This window comes from Lygodium microphyllum, chromosome 1 (genome assembly GCF_053477565.2).
Source record: "Lygodium microphyllum isolate KBCC chromosome 1, Lygodium_microphyllum_v1.1.10, whole genome shotgun sequence".
In the NCBI taxonomy this organism is placed as follows: Eukaryota; Viridiplantae; Streptophyta; class Polypodiopsida; order Schizaeales; family Lygodiaceae; genus Lygodium; species Lygodium microphyllum.
The window spans coordinates 170,618,960-170,633,341 of NC_141135.1; the positions used below are offsets into that span (position 1 = coordinate 170,618,960).

Here is a 14,382-nt window from a genome sequence, read left to right on the forward strand (position 1 = left end):
CTCATTTAACGTACCAAAATAAATGTAAACGTTCAAAATCACGATCAGTGACTCAAACTACAAATGCATACATATTCTCCTTTTGACATCCTCCATGTATTTAAACAATACAAAAACTTATCTACAAACGTACTTTGCTTCGAAACACAACGCATGTATAAACACCTTCAATAAAACTACTACATAACAAACATGCAAGAACTAAATACAGAACTTTTCTGACTTCCAATGCTCAACCTAGTTCTAAGGTCAATATCACGTGGTTTTCTTTTGATGTGAGCCCTCCAAAGAGGTTTGTTTGGAAGCAGGAAACACAGCCCGTTATTATGTTAATGGCATCATCATCATCATTATCGTCGTCGTCGTCGTTAAGCAGATGCAGTCCGGCCGAACTTCTGTATCAGAGATCGCATGGAGACAATGATCATTGGCCCGGTGAGGATGACCGTTCCCGCTTCAGAAGACGGCTATGGAAGCAGAAGCAGGTTCACTCCCAGGGACATGTCCATGTGTTCGACCACAGCTCTATCCAAGGACAGCCTTGCCCCTTCTGTCTCATGTATAGACACAGAGCTTATCTGTCAGGGCCACCATCTCGTTTCTGGAACAGAAGCAAGAAGGGGGGTTATGGATGAAGGTCTATTGGTTTCTGGAACAGACGTCAGGAGTGTCATGGATGAAGGTCCTTTTGATTCACTTATGGGAACATATGACAGTTCAACAGGAAATTTGTGCAAAATTCAAGAGGAGCAGGCAATCTCTTGGCCAGGGGGCATGGCGGTTGGTGATGGTGCAGTATCATCGGATACATGTAACAAGATTATCAGCACACATCAAGCGCTGCACAGCAGCCCCAGCCCTGCAGCCCTAGCCTTACTGTTGAAACGCTGTGGTACAACCAAGGCACTTTCTGATGGTCGTCGCCTGCATGCGTACATCAGATGCTGCCGCCTTGACAGGGACCGGTTTTTAGGAAATTGTCTGGTGGAAATGTACGGCAGCTGTGGGAGAGTGACTGATGCACGGGATGTGTTTGAACAGTTACCTAGTCTTAATGTGTATTCTTGGAACATCATGATCAATGTGTACGCCAAGAATGGCAATAGCAAAGAAGCCTTGAATCTTTTCTACCAAATGCAGTGTGATGGCATTGAGCCTGATTATTGCACCTTTATCAGTGTACTCAATGCATGTACTTCTGACATAAGCTTGGAAGAAGTAGAGGATGTTCATTCTGCTATTATCGAATGTGGATTCACTAGAGAGCTTGAAATAGACAATGCACTTATAGGTACCTACGACAGGTGTGGCAGCCTATGTAAAGCATTCAGCATTTTTAGAGAAATATCCCACCCCGATGTTATCTCATGGAATGCCATCATTGCAGCATGTTCTCGCAAGGGGCATGCTAGAGAGGCTCTGGGTTTGTTTGAGAAGATGCTACAAGGTAAGTGTAAACCAGAACCAATCACCTTCACATTGGTTTTAGATGCATGTGCTATCCTGAAAGCCTGTAAAGATGGACAACAAATCCATGCTCTTGCAGTTGAACATGGATACATGGATGACATAATCATGGTAACTTCCCTTGTCAACATGTACAGCAAGGTTGGTAGTTTTAGTGTTGCAAAGATAATTTTCGACCATCTCCACCAAAGGGATGTTGTATGTTGGAATGTTATGATTGCTGCATGTTTGGAACATGAATATCATACAAATGCATTGCTATTATTTCACCAAATGTCTTTTGACGGCTTGAGCCCAGACCACACATCCTGTATTTATGTCCTTGAGACATGTGCGGACCTTGCAATTGTAGATGAGGGGAAGCAGATACACATGACAGTGGTCAGCCATGGATATGATGATAATCTTACTGTGGGTACAGCACTTGTGTGTATGTATGGGGAGTGTGGGGGTTACTTTGATGCAAGGAAAGTCTTTGATGATATGCCCCAACAGGATACAGTTTCTTGGAGTGCAATGATTACTGCATATGCCCAGTGTGGGTGCTGCACAGAAGCTCTTGATCTTTTTGATCATATGCTAAGAAATGAAATCAAGCCAGACCAAACTACATTTCTTAACATTCTCACTGCATGTAATCATGCTGGTCGTGTTGCCGATGGGAAGCATTACTTCTATGTTCTGTCAGCACACTATGGGATAGAATATACGTTTGAGCATTATGTGTGCATGATAGATCTTCTTGGTCGTGCAGGACACTTGGTGGATGCAGAACACTTGATTGCAACGATGCCCTTTGAAGAAAGCTTAGCAGTTTGGTCATGTTTCCTTGGTGCTTGTCAAATTCATGGTGATGTAGAACGTGGTATTCGTGCTGCTCAACGCATTCTTGAATTGGATCCCAAGAATGCTGTTGCATACATAGTGTTATCTAACACGACATGATAAAGTTTAGCTTATGAGAAAAAAATGGATTTAGCCTACTTTGTTTCACTCACACAAGAAAAGCTGCAACTTCTGTCTAAACGTGCTACAGGTCTGCAATATTGTTTAACTAGCCAAGACATAACATAACATGGAAGGCTGCATAGGGTCCACACCAACAGCAGAATACAGGTCATGCAATTCGATCATTAACAACCTGTGGCTACCCCAACTGTTGTACAAAAGGCTGCAACCAATCTATATACTGAAGGCCAAGGTGAACTCTACGTGAGATGATTACACCTGGACTAACTTTGTAACCTCAAATATATTGCTGCTACATGCATATAAAGTGCTCCAGCACATCAAACCAAAGCACAAAGTGCTCTTGCAAACCAAATGCCTTGGGTTACTATGTGAAACATTGTGCTCGATCATTGGGTTGTTGAATATGCAAATCATGTGAATAGAGGTTCTACAAAAGCCAACTAGAATAGTTTGTTGCAAGAGACAACCCCTGCATTGTTTGGATATAAGGGTGAAAGTACAAACCAAGAATGAGATACAACATCAGAATGGTAGAAGGAAAAAGTGAACTATAGGCCAATATGGTGAAAAACCCTTTGGTTCTAAAGGCATTTAATAGGTCATTCTAGATGATCATTGACTACTTTTGTTAAGGCTTCATGACCACTCTATTGATACTCATTAATTTCCAGAACTTGTCTTGATAGTTAATAGATATTAGCCAATAGTGGGAGATTACACTAATATTAAATAAATCCTATGTGTAGGAACCATGGATTTTTAAGTCTTGATATCAGACTAGATATGCCCTAAAGATCTTAAGTGATGAGTAACACCTACTAAAGTTGATCATTAACATCCATAGATGGTCTAAGCCAAAATAAGATGACTAAAATGAGCATTTAACAATATTCAACTAGATTGGGTGTCTAGTTATCTTGTTAATATTGAAAGAGGTGGTCACTACAAAACTTACACATTGCCATGAACAAAATTGAAACGAAGGATAGAGTACACAACACATTAGAGAAGAGTTGAGATTTTCTTATTTGCAAAGAAAGTGATACATTGATGGCTTGGTCCACCTATGGGATTCCACTATGAGGCTTAGAAAGTGGTCTAGACAAATTCTAGGTGAAGAGCTTAAAGCTTGTTGCGTGATCTCAAATTGGGTGAATGGGTTGCATGATAACTTCTACACTTGTACAACTTAGTATTGTGTGGCTTAAGTTGACTTAATTGCTTCATTTATTCCATAGATTAGACCAATATACATTACCTTTTCACTATTTCTTTGCATAGACCTTATTCAGCATGAAAATAAAGGCAGAAGCCTCACACCTCTTCTCCTCGTAATGCACCCTAATGACTTTGAGCACCATGGCTTAATGGTGGCACCTTACATAGGTGAGGTATCGAGCATATCTTACCCCACATACCCCAGACACCCATCCCTGACCCAAAAAGAAAAGAGTCCACTTGTAGTTGAACAACTTCCTTGGTCCAACATCAGGTATTTAAAGATCAAGTTGAAACAGATGCGTCATACATGTCTTGGTGAAGATATCTAGACTATTCTCCTTTGTTGGACAATGGACCATTACCAACTCCATTGTTCCATTAGATCGAATTGCACACATAGTAATACTAAATGTCTATATATTTTTTTCGTGTGTGAAACATTACATTTTTTGCAACAGTGATGTAACTTAGCACAATTGGCTATTCATCTTGCACTGTCATGTGCCATAGGATTCTTCTTAGCCACACTACTTCACATGCATCAAAACATGTTACATTGCACCTATCTTGGGTAGAAGAGAGGATTCCCATTCCATGAGCGATAAGGAATGACTATAACCAAAGAACGAGCAACTACATAGGAAAAGAGATCAACAAAATGACTCAATCTTGGGTAGAATCCTCATGTTATTGACATGGTTATAGCTTATCTACACCAAATGCAACTTGCTTGCGAAAAAATATTAAGTTATTTTGAAAATGATAGAACTTCTTGTGGGATGCTAATTTCAAATGAAGTCTCATACAATGCACTCCTTACAAGATATTGTCTTGGTAAGGAAAGTTTGAGGTAGTCTCATTAGTTGAGTAATTGTAGTTGGATGGCGTAACTTGTAATTCTTTCACATTTTTTGTAGCTTAAATTGTTGCAGTACCTTAAGAGACCTAAAAATTGATCAAGAAAAACACCCTCACATAACCAAAATGGGGATACAAAGCTTTATATTGGCAATGCAATATTTTATATGTGTATAAAATGCAATTTGGTTGGGAAAGCATAAAAGTCATTTGATTGGATGATAGTTCAAGATGCAAACTTATGGCTTTCACCAACTACAAGGTACTCTAAGTGTGGACTTGACAAGGAAGTTCTAGACTATTCTTTAAACTTATGTAGTGTGAAGGTGTGCATGTAGATGTTGTCACATAGAGGTGAAGGTGTGCTTGTAGATGTTGTCACATATGTTCTTTGCTCGAAAGGTTGTAGCACCATACAACCCATTAGCACATGGAATAACATAAACCATGAGCTAAGAAAATTTAGTTTTGAAAATTGTTGTTTTTGTGGGTAGTAGGTTGATAGACATCTATGGAAAATGTGGCCTAATAAATCTTATAATATGAACTTGATAAGCTACCTTCCAAATGTATGGTGGTAGAGACGGGGGTAATGAATAACGCCTATAGTACAAACATTAGGTTGAAATGTACACCTTGGGTTGGTACCTACATTGGCATATTTTACAGCTAGAAATCAGTTAGTCCACCTACTCGAGTTACGCGATATCTATCTAGTCATCTTTCTAGTTAGCATGCTCACACTATAGACCACTTATATATTATGTATGTTGTACTTTATTTTTGGTGTACTATTATAGTGGAGAAGAGGAGGAAGAAGAAAGACTAAGGGTTTTTAGCTTCCTATCTTGTGTGCATTCTCTATGTGCTATGTCTTGCAAGAGCTTAAGCTCCCTCTCTCTTCCCCTATCCTTTCACAAGAAACTAGCTTTGGTGTGGAACAATTTACTTTTGCAACCATAACACAACATATATGCTCATAAATGCATTTCCTAGTAGAATATATGATTTTCCATTAGCCTCACATGTGAATCTTGATAAGTATCTATTCACTCCTCTTTTAATTGTGTGCCTACAACAAGCTTTCAAAATGCAAGTAAAAGTGTTGCATTTTGCTTGAGGCCCTCCTCCCTCACAATGCACCCACAACATTTTAGAGCTTCACCACCATGTCCATGCCTAGTATGTTCAATAATTATTCCAAGAGACAAGATTTGGTGTTGGAAGCTCACTTTTCAGGCGCCCACAGTTGGCATACACAAGAAATGAGGCAATGTCAACTTAAATTTCATTTTTAAGAAACCTTATTATGAAAATATAGGCATTCATCTTACTACCTTGGTATAGGTCCTATCTACCACAAGCCTTTGTTCACTCCAAAAGCTTAGAAGAGTTGTAGTGTTGCTTGACATATAGTGCAAAAATTTTCACCTTTCACATTCTTCTCCTCAACTCCCATTCTACCTAATGAAAATTGCTCCAACCATCTACCCATAGGGGCTTCCTTGTTTCCTTGTACCTTTGGTGATCTTAATTCTTGTGCTTCTCTCACCTAATTAAGCTTAGTACTGGCATGGCCAACTCCAAATCCATGATTGTTGATGGAAAATTCATCTTTGCTATTGAAGCTTTCCAGATGGTTGGTGTAGAGAATCCTTTTGGGCTCCCTCAAAAAGAAGATATTGCTATTGTCAATGGCACTAGTTGGGGTGATCTCCATGGTTAACACCAACTCACTCTTATCCATTGTTACTATTGTTGCATGGGAAGTTAAAAAAAAGAAAAAGATAAACGAGGTTTCCAATGACAAAATAAATATAATCAAACAAGTGAGATATTAGTGATATGAATGTGAAAATGATCACCCAAGTACATGAGCGTTACAGCTTGTGTTGAGCTTGACATCTCAACACTCCCCCTCAAGCTCAGCTCTATGACCTGTACTCTAAGTAAGCTTTGAAATTGTTGAAGCTTTTTTGCTCCTAGGGCCTTGGTGAAAATATATGCAACCTGCTCCTCTACGAATGAAACACTGAGTTTCTTGCCAATTGTATACTACTCATATTGTCACAATAAATGGCATCTCTCTTATTTATTTGTATCCCCAAATCATCAAATAGCTTTCACATCCAAGCTACCTCACATGCTACCATAGTAGCACCCTTGTACTATACCTTTGTACTTGATAATGCAACAATGAGGTGTTTCTTATTGCTCCAAGTCACAACCCCACTCCTAAAGGGAAATACATAACCAGAAGTGAAATTCTTATCAAATACACTCCTTGTCTAATTTTCATTAGTATAACCAAATAACTACACCATTGAATCAACCTCATTGTTAAAGGCAGTGGTAGTTAGTGGCCTTCAAAGCTAGGAGCTACTAACAACACATTAACGGGTTGAAGGGTATAGGAGTAGTGAAGACCATCTAGCACATCACGTGGATGAAGAGAATGTTGCATTAGGCAGTGGTCTATATAAGGAAGGGAGCAAGGAGATCAAGGGTTGCATAGGCTAGAGGTTCAACGATTAAGTATCCAAGGAAAACTAGGATTTGAAGGCAAAGGGCTCCCATGATCGACTATTAGACCCTTTGCGAGTCCCTTTGGCCAAGTCCTTTGACTAGCATCTTGAGTGTTATCTAGTTGTAGAGCTAGTGCTTGTTTTGTCCTCAATCACAACATTTGGCAGTAGTACTACCATTTTTCTCAATCACAACATCTAGTAGAAGAGCTAGTGCTTGCTTTTTTCTCAATCACAACATCTAGTAGTAGTACTACCATTGTATTGTATGCCATAGTTGTCTTGTATTCATGAGGGTTCTATGATCCTGCACTAGTTGTTCCATGAGTACTGTGTCACTATCACTTTTTGTTTCTATTGAGACAATTATATTGTTTTTTTAACATTTAGCAATATACATTTGGGTTTGATAATTTGAGTACACTATTATTTGATTTCATTGTTGTAACTATGTTGAACTCTAAACGTCGGATGTTGATTGTAGAGTATGATGTCGGTGTCCACCTACGTTGGTTTTGAGTCTGACCACACTCTCTTCTGTGGTGGTAGTAGTCAAACTCGATTACACATGGCGACCGTGATCTTTGTTCCTCCATGTGCTAAGCTGAGTGCATACATGTTCATATGGTCCACTTGATGTAATTTTGAATCTAGGCCTTGACTCTTGAGCACAACATTCTTCTTTGCAATTTTGAAGGCATCATTCGTATTCCACTCCTTTGATTGGTAGCAAATCTAATCTTTCCCTAATTGCTCCCACTACACCACTAAACCTCACAAGTCATTTCTTGGCTTCACTTGACCTAGTTGGTGTCCCCTCAATATGCCTAACTCCAACATTATTTTTGATTTCAATGGCTCACCCACCTAGTATCTCCTTTTTGAAGTTCTCTAGATCTTCCAATGAGGGTCTGGGTGCCTTTATCTATCAACTTGAAATGGCATACATGATCAACTTCCCTGGCTAAGTCAATGAGCTTCATAAGGTCACAATATTTGAATCATTGATGTAGAAAAAGGATATGACCGGCTAGTGTGGCAGAACATGGCTGGTCAACATGGAATGATGCACTCATTGCTTTCCATATTTGGTTCCAACCTGATTAAATAGAAGTGTAGAAAATTGAAGGACTCTGCCATCTTAAGCAAGGAGATTGACCCGTTTAGGCATATACTACCAAGTTTATTATTAAGAGTTGAATTGATTCCAATGCTCAACCAAAAGATGAAATGCTGAATATAGTCTATGTTCAGGGTTTCACTAAACCTATTTGGAAAGCATATGCTTTCAATGATTTATCAGGTGATAGCATTGGCCCATTCTATAAGAAAGCTATTAGGTTAGAGTAGTTTCTATCAAAATAAGAGTCAACAAAAGGAAATAAATCCAAGAACTCCACTCCAAAATATCAAAATGATGAGAGTAGCAATTCCACTTATAATTTTGACATGGAGGTAGAGTCCAGTAGTGAAGAATTTGACTTCAAAGAGGAGAAAAAAAAGTCAACCAAGAGTAAGAATAAGGACAAAGACAAGAAAACATAAAAAAGCACCAATAAAAATGAGGTAAATATATATTTGGTACACACAATGCAATAATCCCACGCACATTCAGGCTGAATGCAGCCTAAACCAAAGATGGTGTAGTATTTGCAATATGGCTACTCATAACACTAAGTACTATTGATACAATAGTAGGTACCATAGATAGCCCATCTCGAAGGATGGCAAGGTACTAAAGCAAACCCCTTTGGAAAATGGAAAACCCTCTAGGCCAATCTAGTTCCCACACCGGCTATTGCTTATACAAATCAGGAGTACTAACAACGTGGCGATGGCCATGGGGGGCGTGGTAGATGTGGAAGAGGTTGAGGAAAAATTTGGCCCTTCTTGAAACATTGTTTCTTTTGTATGTAGGAAGGACATTGGATATTTGAGTGTCCAATGCTCAAGCCTATGATGTTTAGAAAAGAAAGGACAAGGCCCGACATAAATGCCTAGCCCTAACATAGTGGAGATTTGAGTGTCCAATGCTCAAGCCTATGATGTTTAGAAAAGAAAGGACAAGGCCCGACATAAATGCCTAGCCCTAACATAGTGGAGATCAAGGAATCGCTAGTAGTGGTTGTGCATGGGATTACCTAGTTTAGGCAAAACCTACAAAGATAATGGATTGTGATCCATATGAACTTTGTGGGCCAAGCAAAAGACGGTCCACCATCAGGTGGTAGGATGGATTGCAAGCCAATCATGCGACAATGATGAAATATTTTGCCCCAAGCTCTAATTCAAAGGTCAAATCCAAAAATTGGTATGATAGCTTGTGCATGGGAAAACAACCATAGTTTAATGTGCATACCTTGCCCACTCAGGTAATGCAACACTGTGTGAAGACACAACCATACCTAGCATGGAGTCTTTTTTAACCCTAAATTGGCCATAGACTTGGAGTTTGTGATGTTCAAATCACAACAAGAACTTGCATGGGAAGTAGCAAACCCAACATAGAAAAAAAACAAGCAAGTTGTGAGAGAGGATCCGCAACCTAGTGGAGTAAATAATCAAGGTAGTCACCTTGGGATTCACAAAGGGAAGTAGCTAGAAGTTTATCCTAGTAAGTAGAAAAGTCAAATACCAGATGATAACACCGATAAAGATCACAAGATGAATCGAGAAGATCATCCTAGTCTGAGGCAACATAAAGCCTTGGACTCTAACCCCGATAGAAGTAGAAGCCAATTGCCTAGTGTTAAGCCTGCACTAGTGGAAGGAACACACCAAGCACTTTGGTTGTTCCAAACTCATCCAAAGAATCAATTGGATGGGAACTCATAAATATTACAATGCCACTAGGTGACTTCTTAAATCTTGTCTCAGATTTCAAGGATCACCTCTTGAAGATTGTGGGTGCTCTAGCTCAAACCGCCAAGACCCAGGGACCGCTTATTATTTCAAGCGTTCCAAGCGAGCTCTAATGGCTACCTCTCACATAGCCAATGCGCCTTCGAACCTAGGAATGTAGTGAGCTTACGTCAATGCCAAAATGAGTTGCCTTCTCCTTCACACACACCGGTAGCTCCACGATCCTTGATGCTAGCTCAAGCACCCTCAAGCCTCCTCCATCAAGTTCCATCCAGCATAGCCGTGCATGCGCGAGCAAAGAGAAGAGAAGAGAAGAAGAGAAGTAGAGATGGTGAAGAGATTCACCCTCTTGATCCCTCACTCCCACACAATCACTCCCTCACACTCTCACACTCCCTCTCTCAAGAGCACACACACAAGCAAAGAGAGGAGAAGAAAGGAGGAAGAGAGGTCTCTTGTTAGCCACACCCCAAAGAATGAGCTTCCATTCACTTTTTTGAACTTTATATACAAGCCCTAAAATTCCATGAGTGGCCATCCCTTTTTACATGACTGGCCTTTGTGGCAAGGTCCTTTTTCCTATTTCCCTTTTCTTGCCTCATGCCTTAAGCCTACACCCGTCTATTCCTTTACAAATGGCACATGAGGGAGCCTGGTGCTCTTTTACAAGAGTTTTTAGAGTTTTTTGAGGCGCCTTCTATTTAAAATTGCGCTTTCGCCTCAACTTAGCTTTTAGGGGCCACCTTTGCGCCTTTGCTCTTTTTTTTGTTATTTTTTCACTTTTTGCTTTATTTTTTTGCCATCTTGAACTGAGGTTAACATTACCCCCTATGAGACGGGTGCCAGCCCCATGGCACTTCGAGGTCTTTGTCATGGAAGCGTGGATTCTGGGCCAAGGCTGGGGGACTCGTTAGATTGGGAAGCTTCAAGAATGATTTGGGTGGAGAAATAAAGGTGTGTCGAGTGGATGATGGGAGCCTTTGAAGTTGGTGGTTTGCAGCATCTTGTTGTACTTAGGAGGAGAAAGTGCTAGGCCTAAGGGGAGTGTCTATCTCGCCGTGCGGTGCTTGGTGTTTGTGCTGGTGGAACTGGGTCTAACCCTAGGTAAGCCTAGGTGATGTCCCACACTTGAGAACCCTGTTTGTGTAAAGGGAGGTGCAGTGTGTGTAGCTTAGGGTGACATGTCTGGCGAGTGTTATCTCCTTAGTGTGTCCTGCCCTTGGGGTGCCCTAAGCATGAAGTGGGGAGGCAAAAAGTGCTAGGGGGTTAGGAATGGGACTGACTAACCGAGGTCACTGGACATGCCCAACTTGAGGACCCCTAGGTGCAGTGACTATGAGCTGTGTGGCGCGATTTGCGTGTGGATATGCCACGGGTTCCTTAAAAATAAAATAAAATATAAAGGCATTACTGAGGTACAGGGTTCAGTAGAAGGTAATTGTTAGTCCTCATCCTCAGAAGGTGGTGGTGAAGGGGATTTAATGGAGTGACTCAAAAATTTTCAGCTCTCATGAAATTCTTAAGATTCAAGTGGACCTGGAGAGGGGTGGTGGAGAGGAATGGATGGCTGCAACGGGTGAACTGGCTGTCACTCATATCTTCAAGAATAGCGAGGTAGAAGGAAGGGAGGAGTCTGGCTTGCATCATTAGGCGGGTCATCATGCAGCTATCAATGGCGTTAGGATCAAAACAGAGTGGGGGGAGGCCACGTTCTGCCGGGGTGGGGTCATGCCTAAGTAGGATTTTTAATAGCCTAAGATAGTTGCAAGTGGTAATGAAGGGGGGATCTGGACAGGAGGAGAAGTCAGCAATAAAGCCTGTCATGGTGGCATCTAGGCTGTCGGAGGTGAAGGTGAGGGCTTGGACTAAGGTGGTAGTATAGGGGTTATATATGACAGGGAAGTTGTAACAAAGCATGTCATGGTGGCATCTAGGCTATCGGAGGTGAAGGTGAGGGCTTGGGCTAAGGTGGTAGTATAGGGGTTATATATGATAGGGAAGTTGTAACGGCCATGGGTGTTTGCATCAAAGTCTACTCCTACTCTACGAGGGTACACCATGTAGGTGGGGTTGTTCCTCTTAGAAGGGAGAGCGTTATAGAAAGTCGTCCATGTGAACATGTTGTCTTCACAAATGCGTCTCGGCCACAGTGTCTAGCACTCTTATCTGGGCACGGACCAAGGCACTTTGAAAACTATATTTTGCCAGTGTTCTGCATCCTCGGTGCCTAAGAGGGTGGGATTCTTCTCTCTTTCTTTCAGCCAATGTTGGCTTAGACGGCTTCCAACGTTGATCACCTCGTCCAGTATTTTAGGGGGAAGGACTCTGCGTAGGGCATTGGGGATGAGGAAGCTGAAGTTGAAGGGCTGCTTCTCTTTTTCATGTCTCTCCTAGATTATGAGCTCCATGTGGAAACTGGTCGGCAGGTCATTTGGGCATGGTGGGAGGGGTATAAACGGATGTGCCATAGGGTTAGCCCTCAATCTTTGTTTGCTGGATTCTTCCACCAATTCCTCCTCTTCTCCCATAGGGTGGTTTTTCTTTCTGCGGACGCGTTTGCTGGCTGCCCCTACCCTTAAAAATGGGGTGAAGGGGGTTGTGGGATCACTTCTTCTTCAAATTAGCCTAGGTTGATATGTAGTTCAGCCTCAATCCCTGGGCGCTCTTACTATTGTACCTCTTTTACGAACCCAAGGGTATCAATCTCCTGGGGGGTTAGGCCGGTTGATAGTAGGTACCTATGTTGTTTATTAAGGCTTAGCCCAACTATAATGGATTGGGGGGGCATGTGTAGCCCTGCTTGCAGAGCTCTGCATGCTATGCTCAACTTCTTCTTTATCGCCTCCAAGAACTCCCCTTCCTCTGCATGAGTGGCATCCATCAGGGTATTCAGGAAGATTTGTTGTTGAGTATTGAAAGCCACTTGGGTTGCCTCTGCTCTGCCTTCTGCTAGAACTTTGTCTTTTTCCACAAGAGCTAGGTGACGCGCCAAGGTCTTCACTCTTCATTCATTTTGACCTGCCCACTCTTCGGCTCTCTTTTTCATTTCCTCCATACCTTCTCCATGTCTTTACACCAGGGCCATGAGCCTCCGCTCTTGGTCTTCCGATTCCCTGCTCATTCTCTCCTGCTCCTCTCTTTCAAGGCTCAGCTTTTCGATCATGGTTTCCATTTCTTGGTGGTGTTGTTTCTCTTCTCACTTCCTTCCTTATTCCTTTGTGGCAAACTCTTTCATGCCCCGTTCGATCCAACCTATTTTTGCTATCAGATCCTTGTGTTGCATGATTAGAAGCTTATACTCTCCTTGCATTTTCTCTAGCTCTTGATTTTCATCTATGAGTTGTCGCCGCCAGCTTTGCTCCTTTTCTTCTTTGGCTTTTAGTTTTGGTTTCAGGTCAAGGATTTCCTTTTGTTGCGTAGCCATTTGCCTCGTCTTTTCGAGTTGAAAGGCTGCTACCAACTCCTTTTCCACTTCCAACTTAGCCACAGCTATCCTTCTTTCCTCCCTTGCCTTCTCTAACTGAGAGAGCAATTCATCAACATATTCGTCATGGTTTGTGTGTACTGCAACACTAGCAACAGGAAAAAGCGGCAAAAGCGAAAAATCTGAGAAGTCAAAAAAGGTGTAGGGTAGGCATGGAGAAGGCACCCAGAAGAATAATAATTCCGGGAAAAATCCAAAAGTATGAAAACAACTGCCAAAAGTCCAAGGCACAGCCGTCGAAGTCTGGAGGAGTTAAAAGCAAGAAAGCGCACCTTTAAATGCAAATGCACTCTCAAATCCTTGTAAAAGAGCGCCAAGCTCCCTCTTGTGCAAATTGTAAAGGTAGATGAGTGGTAGGACGAGCTAGGAAGTGAAAGAATGGAGAAAAAGGGCCTAGGCCATGGTCGGCCACGTAAAAATTGAGGATGACCGCTTGTGGGAAGTAGGGCATGCATATAAAGTTGAAAAGTGAATGAGAAGCTCATTCTTGTGTGTGGCAAAAGGCTTCTTCTTCTTCTTCTCTTCTTCTTGCCTTCTTGCTTGTGCTTGAGAGAGTGAGTGAGTGAGTGTGAGGGAGTGAGTGTGTGAGAGCGAGGGATCGAGGAGAAGAAGCTCCCAATCTCCTCTCTTCATCTTCTTCTTTTCTCTACTCTTCTCTTGTCTCGCATGGATATGGAGGATGGAGCTTGTTGGAGAGGAATTGAGGTTGCTTGAGCTTGCCTCAAGGATCATGGAACTACCAGTGTGCACAGGAGAGGAGGGTACTCGATCGGGCATCAAGGTAAGCTCACTACACCCCATAGGTAGGGAGGGTGCATTGGCTATGTGACAGGTAGCCATGACCGCTCGGCTTGAAACGCTTGACCAAAAAGCGGTCCGTAGGTCTCGAGGGTTGAGCTTGTAGCTCCTTAAATTATTTTGGTTTCATTGCCAGGACCGACGGAATCGAGCCTTGAGCGCTGCGTGCTTCAGATTGAGCATAGAGGTAGGGTT

The 14,382-nt window shown here is 41.9% G+C and overlaps 1 protein-coding gene across 1 annotated transcript; it reads left to right on the forward strand.

Moving 5' to 3' along the window:
• Window positions 1-230: 230 nt before the first annotated feature.
• On the forward strand, window positions 231-3,121 carry LOC148041971 (pentatricopeptide repeat-containing protein DOT4, chloroplastic-like). Its single transcript, XM_087684535.1, has one exon. The coding sequence runs from the start codon at window positions 412-414 to the stop codon at window positions 2,410-2,412; it is 2,001 nt and encodes a 666-aa protein (XP_087540661.1). The 5' UTR covers window positions 231-411; the 3' UTR covers window positions 2,413-3,121.
• The last annotated feature ends 11,261 nt before the right edge of the window (window positions 3,122-14,382 follow it).